The sequence below is a fragment of the Mercenaria mercenaria genome, chromosome 12 (assembly GCF_021730395.1).
Source record: "Mercenaria mercenaria strain notata chromosome 12, MADL_Memer_1, whole genome shotgun sequence".
Taxonomy (NCBI): Eukaryota; Metazoa; Mollusca; class Bivalvia; order Venerida; family Veneridae; genus Mercenaria; species Mercenaria mercenaria.
Genome location: NC_069372.1, coordinates 18,233,036 through 18,250,214, shown reverse-complemented (window position 1 = coordinate 18,250,214; position 17,179 = coordinate 18,233,036). Strand labels below are relative to the sequence as shown.

The 17,179-nt window shown below is 33.5% G+C and overlaps 1 protein-coding gene across 1 annotated transcript; it reads left to right on the top strand.

The window, feature by feature from the left end:
* The first annotated feature begins 3,453 nt into the window (after positions 1-3,453).
* Positions 3,454-10,792, top strand: LOC123535364 (uncharacterized). The gene is made up of 4 exons (XM_045317998.2): positions 3,454-3,648; positions 7,439-7,981; positions 9,034-9,188; positions 10,491-10,792. The coding sequence occupies exons 1-4, from the start codon at positions 3,509-3,511 to the stop codon at positions 10,790-10,792; spliced, it is 1,140 nt and encodes a 379-aa protein (XP_045173933.2). The 5' UTR covers positions 3,454-3,508.
* The last annotated feature ends 6,387 nt before the right edge of the window (positions 10,793-17,179 follow it).

Genomic DNA, 17,179 nt, shown 5'->3' with positions numbered 1-17,179 from the left:
CAACTTGTGCGTGGACGCCATGGACGTCACGCGATTCTTTCCATTACAACGTTAATGAAACATACAACGTCCGATATGAAAGCGTTCCGCGTCATGATATGGAAAATATTGCACGATCGCGGTCCATTGAAACCCAATGGAAAATAATTTTAGGTATGTAATGAGTACAGGTAAAACAGTGCATTCATACATGTATACACATTAAGTGCATTGCTACGATAATTTGAGACATAACAGGCATAGTGAAGAGATGTCTTTAAATAATACAAATATTAACACAAAAAATGCATTTACTTTGAAGACAGAAAATTATCTGCCAGAGACATCAACATTTATTTTTCTTAATCTTTTTAAATTATGACTGTTAAATCGAGAGCTAGTAAAGCCTATCTCCAATGCACTTGTGACGGGCCAATCGGTTAAATCTTTGAACAGACCGGATACGTCAGACACTTCAACTAAATGGATAACTAGTTATTTTAGTCGCGAATTTATACGTATTAGGCGTTTCACAAAAGTTCAGCAAGTATTTTTACATGTCACTTATATCCTTCATTTAAATCTCTTTGAACAACAGTTTGGGAAGTAGTGTGTGGCTGTTCAAAAGATGGCAATTTTGTAGCAAAAACGCTTCAGTCGAAAACCTATCAAATTAATATGATTTTCAACTTAAATAATAAACACAAAAAGGATATGAGTTTTACAATTTGAGCCACGCCATGAGAAAACTAACAGAGTGCGTTTGCGACCAGCATGGATCAAGACCAGCCTGCGCATCCGCGCAGTCTGGTCAGATCCATGCTGTTCGCTAATGGTTTCTCTAAAATTGCAATAGGCTTTGAAAGCGAACAGCATGGATCCTGAACAGACTGCGCGGATGCGCAGGCTGGTATGGATCCACGCTGGTTGCAAACGCACTTTGTTGGTTTTCTCATGGTGCTGCTCATTTTTGACTATTTTGTGTCATTTAAAGATAAATTTATTGTTGCTCTTTGAAGACGTAATAATAAAAAAAGAATATGTTTGTCGATTTGAAAGAGATTTTAATGGATAATATGAATAGAAAGTAACAATATCTGCAAAATTTGCAACCCTGAAATGTGCACCAGTTTAAACAAATGTGTTTGCACTTATTTAAGTAGTTCGTTGATGATCAGGTAACAACCTACGGTAGATACGTCCTCTTCCGGAAGAAAATTCAGACTGTCTGTCTGAAATTAATTTCAACGATAACATTAGGTTTGGTTAAAACTGCTAAACATGAGAAGCAGAGATATAAACAGGCAAGTTCATGAAGTCCTTTTCATATTCTGCTTTAGTTACAAATAATAATAGATTACCAAACTAAAAGAATTAAATGCCATAAAACTGCTTACTTTCTTAAGATAACGACATCAAAACAAATGTATGTTTTACGGCGATAAAAAGGTGAGGTTATGAGCACTCTAAAATAGTAATGATAATTTTGTTCTTTTAAATGATCATTCATTTTCATAATAATTCATTTTAGCGCCCTACGTTACGACGTTCGTGACGTCATCACTGATAACTTATTGTTGCCAAGACGACTGAAAAATAAAAATAGGAACCATAGCGCTATAGAAGGACCAAGTTTCATCAAAATCGGAAGAAATGTCATATTTGACGAATAAGGTATCGACCTACCTTAAGACACATTTTGGCGATCTCTATTGGCAGCAGGCAAAACAGACGAACGAGATGAATAAATGAACCACACAATGACAAAACCAACATAGTGCATTTGCGACCAGCACGGATCCAGACCAGTCTGCGCATCCGCGCAGTCTGGTCAGATCCAAGCTGTTCGCTAACGGTTTCTGTAATTGCAATAAGCTTTGAAATCTAGCAGCATGGATCCTGATCAGACTGCGCGGATGCGCAGGCTGATCTGGATCCATGTCTGGATCCATGCTGGTCGCTAATGCACTATGTTGGATTTCTCATGGTGCGACTCGAATGTGTGATTTACAGCCAGTTAGTTAGCTTTACGGAAATAGTTTTGGCTCGGTCGTTGTGTCGCGGATATGGCTCTTTGGAGCAGTTACAAGAACAGTCCGTGGCACGAGAAACGCTGTATGTCGAAATGACTATTACTTTAGATTAAATAAGATAATGTTATAACAGCTGAAGATCAATATAGAAAACGTATGAAATAAAATTGTAGAAATATAGACCGTGGGTTGACATGTATTATCATGTGGCCACGCTACGCCACAAATATGTAATTGTTTATCAAAAGGCAAAGAAGGAAAGAGTTAAACCAGTAGTCTGCAAATCTTTTCATGCTTTGTCGAGGCCAAAATAGGAACTTGTTAAATATAAAATGAAAATTTGAAATAAATGGCTTCATAGCATGTGTAAGCAAACACCTCTCTCTGTCTTTACCATAACGGAAGCATGACAAATTATTAACGAGACGATATTTCAAGAAAAAAATATCGACACGAATAAAGACCGAGAGAATGTCGTTACTTTTTTTGTATATTATATGCAAAATACGTTCTGTTTACATTGTATCTAAACAATAGAACATAATTCAAGCTATACAGAGATTAGCTGAAAAGCATTAAAAAAAAAACAGTTTCACAATGGGAGATGTAACGTGTTACGTCATCTATATTTTCGTATATGGGTTAGTTTGCATACCAGACTGGGATTACCGGTATTTTACCGATGCTGGAAAAATCCTTCTTACACCCCGGGTTATAAGATGACTCTCGTGCTGTAAATGACGCATTACGATTTACATATATTATGTAGAAGGTCTATGTACAAACATATATTTAATTTAAAAAAAAAAAGAAGAAAAAACGGAATAAAAATCCAATACCTTGACAGTTCCTCTTTGTTCTTGATAGTATATTTCTCGATTAAAAAAAACGTCATTTTATCAAAAATTCACAACTTTACGCTACAGCTGAAATAACAAAAAACGAAACCGGAACTAAACATTGTCATTTGTCTTTGAAACGTCATTTCGTCTTTCCTGTTTACAGACGTTGGTTTCCCGCGCTTTCTTTAAATACACTACTATAAGAAATAGCATAATTATAGCATGTTATTCCTCTGATTTTTAACATTATTATTATTATTAAAGATTCTACCACTGGTTATAGCTGCAGATGGGAATATCCGGCTCTCGTGTAACTGTGCCCTCGAGGACGGAAATTCCAATTTTTGCACCTACAACCAGTGAAAGGATCTTATAATACGTAGACCTCGTTCAAACAATGGATATTAAAGTAATCTAATATAGTCGAGCGAGCATTTATCAATTTCCTCAAAATGTTAACCAAGTTCATTGCATCATTTGTGAATCTATAAAATTTGCTGATGTAGAAAGAAGTTATCATGCCCTAGCGATTGCTGTAAACTTACAAATTGTGACAAAGTCAGACTTTCAAACTATTGTCGGATAGGCTACTTGTCTGTTAGCATTATACTTTAAAGTGTCCTTATTTTATATAGGATTGTTTGTGACGACAAAATGAAATACTTTATATTTTCTGTGTTTTTCTGCTGTCAGCTATTAGATATAACTGCGGGGTCTGAGAAGAGAGGTTTGGTACATAGACTGGAAGAATATAAATGTGGTGACTTTGATACTTTAAGTGGCATAGTTTGGTGGTAAGTATCTTTTGGCAAAGACAAAAGTCAAAGTTTTATGGATGTTAAATTGATAATAATATAATGCAGTTGGTGTCATTTATCTTCAGCTTTTTCAGATGATTTAAGATTATTATTAGGGCTCCTACTTGAAAGGCAAACCAGATCCAAATTTCATGTTTGAAAATATGAACAATTACTACATAATTATATAGTGTATGTAAACATAAAATTAACAAATGTTAGTACATTAACATCAGGTTTAAAATAGTACAAAATTAAGTCACGTACAGCTAAGCACATAAAAAATGTGTACTAACAGTAACAAATCCTAAAGTGTTTTTGACAAAGAATGTTACTGCATGACATTTTATGAGCCGCGTCATGAGAAAACCAACATAGTGGGTTTGCGACCAGCATGGATCCATATGACGTACCGTTTGGGTCAAAAGTCTGAAATCGCTCGAGCGATACCATAATACACGGTTAGCGTAAAAATTTACACGCTTACCGTGTAAATTTACACGCTTACCGTGTATTTCAATCGGTAGATCTATAAAAGTACACGCTCACCGTGTATTTTTACGCGTTTACCGGGTAAAATATACGCTTAGCGTACAAATTTATACGCTTAGCGCGTATCGCTCGCTTGATTTACACTTTTAAATAAATTAGCCAATCAAAATACATGTTACAAAGGAAGATATTTATAAAGTTTATGATTGAATTATTACTTTCAAGGAAACATACATAATATTTTCATTATATTACGAAATGTTTTGCCACTGTAAAAATGATTTCAGTCAAGTAATTTATTCTACTGTATATATGTTTTGATTAAAGACATGTATATTTTTTATTATATCTTACCTGAAAAGCCTGCTTTATTCTTATTTTCGTCAGAAAAGAATAAGCATTTCAAGTCTAATTCCACACATCATACACATATAAAACTTGTACTTTACTTTTTAAAATGTCATTTGTTATCATATATCTATTTTTCTACAACTTCAAATAATATATATATGAATAATAATAGTATTTATTTTTCTCCGACTTTAATGACATGTACATAATTGGGGAGGGGTGGGGGAATCGAGCGGCTCCATGTCACTGAAGTTGCTGTTTTAAGTGATTTACCGGAAATCATTACGTAACTTTTATGCAAAATGACATGATAAAACATATGTCACCTAGATTATCAGAACAGGAAATCCTTTCGAGGTTCACTAATTAGAGCGGATCATAAAATTTACTGAAGCATACAAGATGGCTTTGATATGATATAATTTAATGCCTTCGGTCATCAATGCCACTATATATGAACAAACACGGATTAATATATCACGTGGCGGAGCTGTCTTGTGAAACGAAAACAAAAATTTCACAGGATATCTAGTATTATAAAATCTGTAAGAATATATTTGGAAATTTAATGGACATTTATTTTTAAAACGATGAACGTGTAGTAACAAAAAATGTAAATTCGTTAGATATGAATCAAGGACTTAAACTACTACTGATGGGAAATACCTAATATCTGGAACAACTGATACGTATTAGACCTTCCTGCTAATATAAATCTATAATTTTCTATTTTTTAATTTACATGCTGGATCATTTTCATATTGAAACTGCATCGTGCGCAAAGTCATTATCCGTAATTTAATAGAATAGTTATGATAAAGCTGAATTCCGCAAAAATTAGAACAAGATTTTAAGTCTAGAACACTCTTCCCTGCTGCTACACGCCACCCCCCCCCTCCCTCCTCTCTCTCTCTCTCTCTTAAATCTGACCGCTGCCATTTCATATTTTCAAATAAAAACTTTCAGTTCGAAGAATCAATAGAAATGATAACAATTTTAAGATGATTACTATTTTTGAATACGGAATGAATTCATCCTCACTTTAGTATAAGTGGATACAATATGAAAGGCTGGACTTAATTGAATATTTCATTTTCAACTTTTTAATTATATTACAAGTATCATGCAAGCTTATTGCGGCAGGTTGTAAGTTCTGCGAGGTCGAGCAAGGAAATAAGACAAATACTTTGGTATAAATAATTGATCTTTAAATGTTCCATATATAATTATTTTCCATTTAGGTAATACAAATTTTAGCCATTTTGGCTATGAAATAATATTCTCCATTTCGTTGTATTTATTATCCATTTTAGTAATAAGTTTGTTAGTTACATGTACTTGTGGCCCGACCTATTTGTTTATTTTCTTGACTGTACATGTACATTTTTGATGTTTGTTAGTATAAATGTAAACAGTAATAAGCAATAAAATATGATTTAACTCGGGGAAAAAAACAAAAACAAAAAAAAAAACTAAACGCATAATATACATTTTCTAGGCTTCGCGCGACCGGTTGCCGGCTACCCAGAAATAAATATTATCCATTTCGTGAATGAAGTTATTCTCTATTTCGTTTTAGTTATAAATTATTATTCATTTCAGTAATAACTTTGTTAGTTACAGGTACGCATGATAAATATTACAGGATGTTTGCGCGGCCGGTCGTCGGCTACCCAGAAATAAATATTATCCATTTCGTCAATGAAATTATTCTCCATTTCATTGTAGTTATAAATTATTATCAATTTTATTTAAGTTTGTTAGTAACAGTTACGCATCAAATAAATAACCGGGACTTCGCGTAGCCAGTCGTTGGCTACCCAGAAATAAATACTATCCATTTCGCCAATGAAATAATTCTCCATTTCGCTGTAGTTATAAATTATTATCCATTTCAGTGTAAGTTTGTTAGTTACAGGTACACATCATATACATAACTGGGACTTCGCGCAGCCGGTCGTTGGCTACCCGGAAATAAATATTATCAACTTTTTTCAATGAAATTATTCTCCATTTGTTTTTAGTTGTAAATTATTTCCCATTTAATAATATACACTCGTTTAAGAAACTACTGCTGTATGCATTCTTTTCATATTGCTACAGAAGACGACCATACTACTGGTCCGCTGTGAATGCAGTCATTTTTGCAGTTCTAAACTAAATTTTGATTGGTCTATTCGCTCGAATTCTAACTTAGGAATCGGGTCAACGAAAATACACGTTGAGCGTGTAAATTTACACGGTAAGCGTGTAAATTTACGCGCTTAGCGTGTATTTTATACGCTAACCGTGTAAAAAACACGCTTAACGTATAAATTTACACGGTGAGCGTGTAAATTTACACGCTTACCGTGTATTATGCTACCGCTCGAGCGATTTCAGACTTTTGACCCAAATGGTACGTCATAGATCCAGACCAGCCTGCGCATCCGCGCAGTCTGGTCAGGATCCATGCTGTTCGCTTTTAAAGCTTATTGGAATTGGAGAAACTGTTAGCGAACAGCATGGATCCTGACCAGACTGCGCGAATGCACAAGCTGGTTTGGATCCATGCTGGTCGCAAACCCACTATGTTGGTTTTCTCATGGCACGGATCTTATTACGAATTTAGCCCATACATAAACAGTAATTGATATATTTAGTAAAGTTAAAGACATATGATGAGGGGTTTCTATATTTGATGTAAAGATTAAATATCTTAGTGAAATATGAGCTTTAATTATCCTTAAGATAGCAAACTGTTCAAGGTTTAAACTAAAAAACTTTAGTACTTACAAAATAGAACCAATTGTAACTTAAATTAGTGTTTCTCTCAACTTTCGAAAGCAAGGTGTAATATTCAACTTTAGTTTTAACAAAATAGAACCAACTGTATCTTAAGTTACAGTTTCTTTCTCCTTTAGAAAACAAGGTATCATATTCAACTTTTGAATAATATTTACAGGTATGACTACAGGAACGACATTAGTTATTTTCTGAACCATGATGATTGCTCTACATCCCTTGATTATAACACAACTATAGGATATGTTCCCATGGTTTGGGGCGCACAAGATAACCCTCATATTCAATCCGATAGTACCTACTGTCTTGGCTTTAATGAACCCAATCATCCGAATCAAGCTAATCTTACATCGGAAGCTGCAGCTGCTGGTTGGAGGGAACTTGAAGCGGCGGCTAATGGAATTAAACTTGTGAGTCCTTCCGCTTCCGAGTGTGGCGGGCCGTCTTGTATTGATAGTACAAAGGGATGGTTTGACGGATTCTTTAGTGAGTGTGCCAACTGCACAATTGACTTTATTGCAACGCATACGTATATGTGTGATGCAGAAAAAGTGATGAGTATTTTGGAAGACCTCTATACAACATACAACAAAACGGTTTGGCTGACAGAGTTTGCATGTGGCAAGATTGAACATCCAGAATTAATGCTTATATTTATGAAACAGATTCTACCCCTGCTGGAAGCCGCAGACTACGTTTACAGGTAGGTCGTTAACCCTTACCCTGCTAAATTTCTATAACAAATAGGCCATTGTTCCAATTTGGACAGTACCATTGTAGGGATAACGCATTTTTTTCGTGTTATAAAGTCTGTAGAATCCGAGGGATCCCGAGGGATTCTGAAGATGTTATAACACGAAATAAACATGCACTATCATTATTTTAGCATAAAATGCAAAACAAAAGAAAAAAAAAACACTAATAAATCAATACACTGGTACTCAACGTCATTAAATTTCCAGGAACGTCTGCGTTGCTTTTGCAAACATATTGTACATATGAATTTATTATATACGTCAATTTGAGCAATTAAAGGCTAAATGCAAGTACCTTACCTTACCTTACCTTACCTTTATCTTCCAATTTGTAATCATTTGAAATATTTAAGGATTTACAATGTACACTACATAGGTAAGCAACAACCGAGCACAAGAAAATAAGAATACTGTAAGTTTGTTAGAGGTATGAACATTATAGATGTTGGACATCTTAATACCTCTCATGAACAGACTTGACCAAACGGAAACTGTCTGCAATAATTTGATTGGTTGCTATGCATCCATAAGACCTTTAACTCATCAGCATATACTTTTAACAACCACGGTATCTATGTTAGAATTCTTAGTCTCATAAAGTTTAGATTTTTGGAACGCAGCACCTGTCAAATATCATGCCATTTTATTCATTCTGTATTGTCCATACAGTGTCTCTTATTTTGCCAAAAAGCTAAATTGTATTTTCTTCAAAATAAAATATTAAGTTATCTTCGGAACATGTTATTATGTGAAATAGTTAAAATTTATGGAACCTATCAATATGTAATGGATATTTAAATGCTTTTTTGTCTACATTAATACGGTTTTACGGTTTTAACTTAACGAATTGATATGAATATAAAACAGGCCACAAGTGACGTTAAGATAACCATAAAATATTTCGTTGAAGACATGTTCAAGTGATTAAAGCTTATCCACGACAGAAGCTGAAATGTAGCAATAGTTGTTATTTTTGATGATTCATTTTTTATATGATTAGGTATTCTTGGTACAAGGGTAGAATACCTTATTCAAATAATGGTACAGCTTATGTAACACCTGCTGCAAGCCTTCTGGAACCAAATGGCACAAACCTTACAACATTGGGTGAATTCTACACTACGTACCAGTACGGGGACACTGTAAATTTTGGAGGTGATATATTTTTGAAATGTTTAATGAAAAAGTAGTTGGTGTAAAATTTAGTTTTCATGTATGTTTTATCAGGTTGCTATGCAATGAAATAATCACTGATTGAACAGGTAAAATTATGTTTTTCATGCTGATATATCTTAGTATATAGGTCGAATGGGACTTGCATAGCCAAGTTGTTAAAGTGACTGACTTAAACAGTTTGATCCTAATTGCAGTGGGTTCAAAACCTCGCGTTTGATAAAGAGTTCCTTCATTTGAGAAGGTCGTCTGTTTTACCAAGTTTTCCCTCCGTGTCCATAAAGCTGTCAAGGCGGTATTCCTCTGTAAAAGAAGATTAATTACACTTCTTTAGGACATATAGTAATAAAAAAACTTAAATACAACTATACTTCTTACATTTTAAATAATAAATCGAATATTCGCTAAATCCTATTTGTTTACCTATGGAACGCCGGGACTGACTGATTTGATCAGCTTCAGTTGGTTATGTTAACATAAGTATTAACTTATTTAAAGCGGTGTTATTTTGTCAGTTTACTGTACTGTCTTGTCTACTGACCATATTATCTTGACAAACAGACATGTCATTATGTTAACATACAGTATTAACTTGTTTAAAGCTGTGTTATTTTGTCCATTAGCTATACTGTCTTGTCTACTGACCATATTATCTTGTCAAACAGACATTGTGATCAGTGTGAAGCGTATATATGCATATCACCGGCATTATCCGGTTTTAATGCTTTTCAGTGGAGTCATGACCCTAACTTGTCAAAATGATGCATGTGCTACTTTACCTATATTACTGGTTAGAAATGATCAGTGCCAATCCTTGTTGTGTATATCTTTGGAATGTTATGGTTCAGTGATTTTCCTTAGAGTTATGGTCTTTAATATGTACCATTTGTGTCATGACTTTTGTCAACAAAGTAAACATATAACTCTAGAGAAAATTACAAGATGTCATCGCGACACGTCCGTTGCCTTGCTTTGGCTGAACTATAATAAATCGACACCAAGGATTTGAAAAATTGGTGACAGAATGATAGAATGTTTCCCAGATAGGATTGATCATCTGTAAATGTAACCGCGGGAGAGTTATAGCCATCGACTGAAAACGAAAATTTTCAGTGGAGTCATGATCCCTGATTTGTCAAAATAGTAATCATAACATTTTGCAGACTAATGCACATGTCATCGACTGAGAAATCTGTATTATTACCAATTCACGAAATGAAAACTCAACACATTTATAAAACTTATATCTGTTGTTGCATATCATACATTTTTAACTATTTTAAGATATCTCCATCCCAGTTGTTTATCCGTCTGGTGTTATTAACGAGACAGCAGCTCAACAAAATGTCACAGAAGGAACGACAAAGGCAGAAGTAGAGGCTATTTTCGATGTCTATGATTATAATCCTACAGTATGGTGGAAAGTACTCCATTCCATCAGGAGCAGGTTTAACGATATGCCTTGGCAGGTTGGAGCTTTCTATATGACCGTGCCAAAGATAGATGCTAAAGTCAGGATCAAGGCAATTTTTAAGATATTCTGGTGTATTAACCTGTCTCATATACTGGATGATAATTTAGCGTAAGTTAAGTCATAAATGATATTTTCTAAGAGCAGAACATAATAAGTAACATATAAGTATAGAAATGGAGCAATTTTAAGCTTTATCATATCACATATATGTTATGCGTGTTCGTATGATTTTCATTAGTTATAAAAATAAATGATCAATAATTAGAGCTGCGTTTCGTTCAAATGCATGAAATTTCTATAGGGATTTATGTGTTCAACATAAACACAAATGTGCGTGATACTTAATAGATTCAGTGATATGGTCGGTCTTCTTAAACAAATCTGTCTTAAAATAGCAGTCTTTATATTTAAGAGTTTATATTGACCATATGCATGATAATGCTTCGGCAGTAAGTGCATAAACAAAACTTATGCAATGTTCACGGCTAGCTCAGCTATTCCTCTCATTTGAAGTGGCTATAGGTCAAAGAGATCGATAGCATTAAAAACCATAATTGCCATTGTATATTATAACTAACGAACTGTTATTAGTCAAGTCTGCCTTTGTGATACAGTTTACTAACTAAGCAAACAGCAAATACAATGATTATTTATAATCTTTCATATTCTATGTAACTAAAATAATTGCAGACTGCTGGTTAATACCACAAAAACAGATGTGCAGAATGTCAGTGGAAAAGGACTAAAGATACCTGCCTGCTGAGTGTGATCCTGATCTGACAAGAATTATGCTGTGCTGAAAAACTCGAAAAGTTATGCCGACGTTTACTTGTAATTTAAACACAGTAGCTTCACTCCCACAATATACAGACGTAAGAAAACAAAGGGATATAGCACAAGTATTACCCCTTTTAAAGATTTAACAAAAACAAATCAGATATCCTGTGCATCAAAAATATAAATCAGCACAATGTCAGTATACATCAATGAAACAAAGGTAATCGTACATCAAATTTGAGTGTTTTTTTTGTGTTATAATATTTTTGTTTCAGATGCCATATATCCATGCACTAATTATTTAGAAATTAATTAGGCCTATGCATTTTAAAAAAATAATTTATGAAAAAAAGAGTCAGAATTAAAAAAGATAAGGAAGAACATTACTTTTTGATTTGATTGTGTAAATATATGCTTAAATACAATGTATATAAGAAAACAACTAAAGCAATATTTTTTATTCTTACTCTTTTCGGTCTGAAGACTTCTTCGAACTTAGAAAATAATAAATAATATTATGACGACATCTTAATAATGTGATGTCATTGGATATGAAAAAAGGACACCATAACGCTATATTGACATCTGCGTACTTTCCTCCACTACTGGATGCACATGCCATTAAAAGGGTCATGAAATTGGCCTTAATTTTTTCAAACGTTTTTAACAGAGTTTTAACAGGTCACCATTAAAATTCACCCATTACGTCTTACTATTTAATGGGATTTTCATAACCATAGTTATAATGCCATACATTAAAAAGCCATGAAATAAGTATATTAAAACCCTGGCAAAATATACCTTGTTAAAATGACTTTGATGGCCATGAAAAGCTGCTTAAAATAAACCATTAAAATAAGTTAACATTTTAATTGGCATAAAATTAATGTGCCATTAAAAGAACCCCTTAATTCCACATTAATTAGTAAGAACTAATGGGGCCATTAATTTTTTTAATACTCTGTTAATGGCCGTTAATTATTAAAAGATTGTTTAATGGTCTCATTAGATATGTCAGATTCAATTTTAATGGGTTTTAATATCTTATTGGAATATCAAATTAAGGGCCATGAAAATTTGCCATCAGAATTAGACACCTTAAGATAATCAACTTCATATTGATATTTGCCGTATTGATTTAAACTACATATTACTACACATGTAATAGTATTTATACATATGTACTGTTTTGTAAAATGCTAGAAGAACATTTGTTTTTTTCTTTTTTCTCTCATTATTTTGTAATGTAAACACATGTAACAGCCTCTTACAAACACTTGTCATATTGTATCCTTATTCTGTCATATGTTCATATGAAATGAGAAAATAAATGGATATTTATTGTATTGTGTTGTACTGAGGAGGGTTTACAGGTACCGGTTTAATAGATCAAGTGACCATGTGGGTAGTTTTAACTATTCAACATTATAATATTGACAAACATTCTGACCAAGTTTTTATTGGTACAGACATTAGGCATCAGGTGTATTCAAAAAGCAACTGTTGATGACAATGTCAGCGCACAATGGGCAATCACAATTTAATTCTACTTCAGTACTTTGTGATCAGGTGCATGCTCTTAAACAGCTAAGAGCAAATGTTTGAGGGATTGCATCACAAGTAGCTTCCCCCCTCACCAATCAAGCGTACCCAATCTTTGATTCATTGAAACGAAGAAGCGATTGATCTGCCCATGCCCAAATGAATTTAAATTAGACTGTAAATCTTCACAATCACATGGTTCGCACAGCCTTGAAAAGGCCCTGAATTTTGGATGTTGCCCTAAAATGTCCCTAAATTGCATCAAAAGCGGCTAAAAACCCCTAATTCTGACGATCTTCGGTCCTAAATTTCTTAAGAATGACCCTAAAAATGCTCCGCGCCTGCAGATTGCCTCATTTCCGTCAAGTAGTAGTATTTCGTTCTATTTTAAGATCGTTCTATTTTAAGAACAGTAACATTGAGGATATCAGCGATAAAATCAGAAGACATCCAATTAAAACAAATTGCAACGTACGTTACCTGCAGGCTGCAGCCTGTTTTTTTTTCTGAGGCTGAGCGGCGAACAACAGTGAAAAGTTGGGGTAAAACGAGTTTATCGGTAATTTGTATGATATGAAACCATGTATAAAACAATAAAATATCTCGAGGCAGGGATCCTTCGGGGACACCGAAACTATAAGGCTAGAAAAGATTTTCAATTTATGATAGTCCTAAACGAAATATTTAGCCAAACTGAAGCAGTATCGATAGTATGGGATATTGATGATGTTGTTGTATTGATGTGCCGGTAAATCTGTTCGGAGTAAATATCGGTGTACGCCGTTTATTAGCAGCTGTGTCACAAACAAATTCGCCCTTATTAATGGCGTCAAATCGTCACAGAGTTTGCATCGCTTTTCAGAAGGAGTAAAAACACTTTATTGAGTAAACTTGCATCATGGACAAGTGTGTATATAATCTAAACTGGTCATCGCCTTACAGCCATGATAGCTGGGTGATGAAAGCAGAAGATAAGTACAAAGCATACTATGTAAAGGTTGCAAAAAGTTGATCTAAAAAATTAAAAGAACTCAAAACTGTAACAAAATAGAGGTGGGTATAAGAATTGTTACTCACTTTCTGAAGAAGTTGATAAATTGAGAAGCCCTAAATATTCTTATAATGTCCCTGAAAATTCCATGAATATTTCCATGAAAAGTCTATATGGACCATGAATCATGTGTACTGTGTCACTTCTCTATAAACCTTAGTTTCTACTCCAGGACTGGAAAATTTGAAAATCTAAACTGGTCTGAACACATTTTATAATGTAAATTCCTTACCCCACACATTTTCTTATACAAATGCTAATTATTTGGACAGGAAAAACAAATAAACAGAAAAGGTGGCATGCATCAATACGTATTTACTCTTACCAAAATAATGTAGATTGATGTTATCAAATAAATTGATATATTTTCATCCGACTTTCGTTGAAATAAATCCGTTTTTTGTAGGAACACAATTTTGCAAACATTTGAAAAAATGGCGTAACTGCATCCAGGGGAAATGACTTTAATGCAACTAAATATAACATCATGATATATTATAGACGATGTGTGCGTAAAATGTATTTATTATGATTAAGTCCATTTTAGAACAATATGGGACTGGAATTATAAGCATTCAATGGGTATGCAAGCCAAAAACCAAAAAAAGAAAATATACGAATCACATTTTACAGAATGTAGGAATTAATGGGCATCAGATTGCTGTTAAGGGCCATTAAGTTTACTCTTAAATGAAATCGTACAGAACCTGAACATTTAATGGGCATTGAATCAAATTAACGGGCCATGAATAATCCTGTTAAATTCAAAATATACAGAATTTCTCTATTTTTTCAAAGCCATTAACTTTTTTAGCTACCAAACTAAACTTTTAATGGCATGATTCATGGTCAAAAAATGGGTGTTCTAATGGTATTTTAACATGTAACCCATTAATATTGTGAAACCTGTTAAATAAAGTGATGCAAGAATTAATGGGGTTAATTAACGGGTTTTCCTACTTTAATGGATATTTTACAGGGTTTTAAACCATGTGTAATGGTATGTGCATCCAGTAGTGCTCTTTGCTCAATAAGACAACATCCGACCCATAAAGGCCTGATTACACCAGTGTTACATGTGAAATAGTCCAAGATGTAATGCTGATGAAAAATGGTAGTCATACGAGGATGTGTTTATTTCAACAACTGTAGTTTTGAGAGTAATAATGAGAGCATTTTATAGACAAAAAATATGTTTGCCCGCAAAATAATAAAGGTCAAATCTGGTTAACTGAACTTTGATCATACGCATTAGAACAGTCTTTTACCGTCTGAAAATTATAAATTTCTTTTGAATCAATAATTATAGACACACCTATATATATATTTGTTATGCTTTGTAGCATTTTAGTTTAGGATTTATTTCTAGCTTAATTATTTATGTAATATGTATATGATAGTTCTACCTTATATCAGAAAATACAAAAGTGGAAAAACTTAAGATCATCCAACTCTGTTTAACTGAATATGTATATGAAAGGTGGTGGAAATATATGCTATTGTCCATGCCCTCAAGTCTCGGGTTGTGCAGAAGTCAATATTGAAAATGCCCAAGACAATAAAAGAGACATCCGCGGATGTATTCATATTATAATATTCCATTATAATACACATAGTGTAGTGCCATAAAAGCAGTTAAAATGATAATCGAGAAAACAATTTAACTTGAACAAGATTTTGTATGGAATAAACTGCCTGGAGAATATGATTTATGATTTAGAATTACTAGTACGTGGAAATGGAAATATCGTTTTAAGTTAAGTTGAAATATGTTTAAATACACTAACTCTACCATAGTTTTTTGTATACCAATAAACATGTTTTAAAGCCACAAAAATCTTCTATTTTTCATAGACTCCATATCTTAGTTACAGTATTGCTTTAATGCACAGTTACGAATTGAAATGTATTTGAATTTCTTCCGTATGTCCCCGATAATGTAAGTTCATACATCTGCTTATCGTAAGGCAGCTGGATTGCCTCGTCACATGAAATAATTCTTCACCGACAGCGAGGGTTAGAACCACGATGTGTGGGGGCAATTATTTCGAAATTTCGAAATCAGTGACCTTAACCACTTAACAACGGAAGACCCTTCTTCAGGACATGAAATAGCATCCTAAACTGTTCGTGAATGACAAAACTCTACCCATGGTGCAACTATTTTGGCTTCAGTTAGGCAACGATAGAACAAATACTGTTATAAACAACAACTTTGACCTTTTCTGACGCCTTTTCATTTTTCAAAAGTGCACAAAGACTTAAAAAGATCTTATTAAATTATGCCAAGACAGAATGAATTTTCATCCGCTATTTTAGGAGAAAGTCCTAAAAAATGGAAATAGTATAGAGGCGTTTCTTGGGTCATTTAAAGGCTCGCGTTTGATTTTACGGAGTGTAAAACTATATATAACTAGACTTAAATTAAATTAAAATATGAATGACACGACATTGAATAACAATATCAAAGATACAATAACAATAACGAAACATAGAATAACTATAATGACTTTTACAATAAGAATATCGAACATACCATAAGAATAATGACATATACAATAACAATAGCAAATTTTAGAATATGAATGACACGACATTAAATAACAAACATACAATAATAATAACATACATATATAATTTAGCAACGTTTGACATGCCATAACAGACATCATCTGAACATTAGGTTTTACGATATCTCAGTGGTTCCAGCAGGTATAAATGCTTTGATTTCATACCTCATATTTTTATTTCGATATAAATGACATGTAAAACCAACGGTTTAGTCTTGTTGGTTCCATATACACTTTATTGTGTCGATGAACCATAAATCCGAATTAACATTGACTTTGTTGAATTTTCGTTAGCTTAATACAACGGCAGATTGCAAACTCTGAGAGAAAAGAGTGCTGGAAACATTTGTCAGTTTTGAAAATAAACGAGTAGTACCTCCTTCTTATATTTAGTTTCATAATTTATAAACTCCATTGAAGGAAATTGCAATCAGTTTTTAAACAATGATAAAATGCAAAGAGAACAGGTGAAAAGCAGAAGTGTTGTCGAACTATCTAAAATAGTTATAAACACTTTATAATATTTCACACAATTAGTTCCACACAAGTAAAGTGGCAG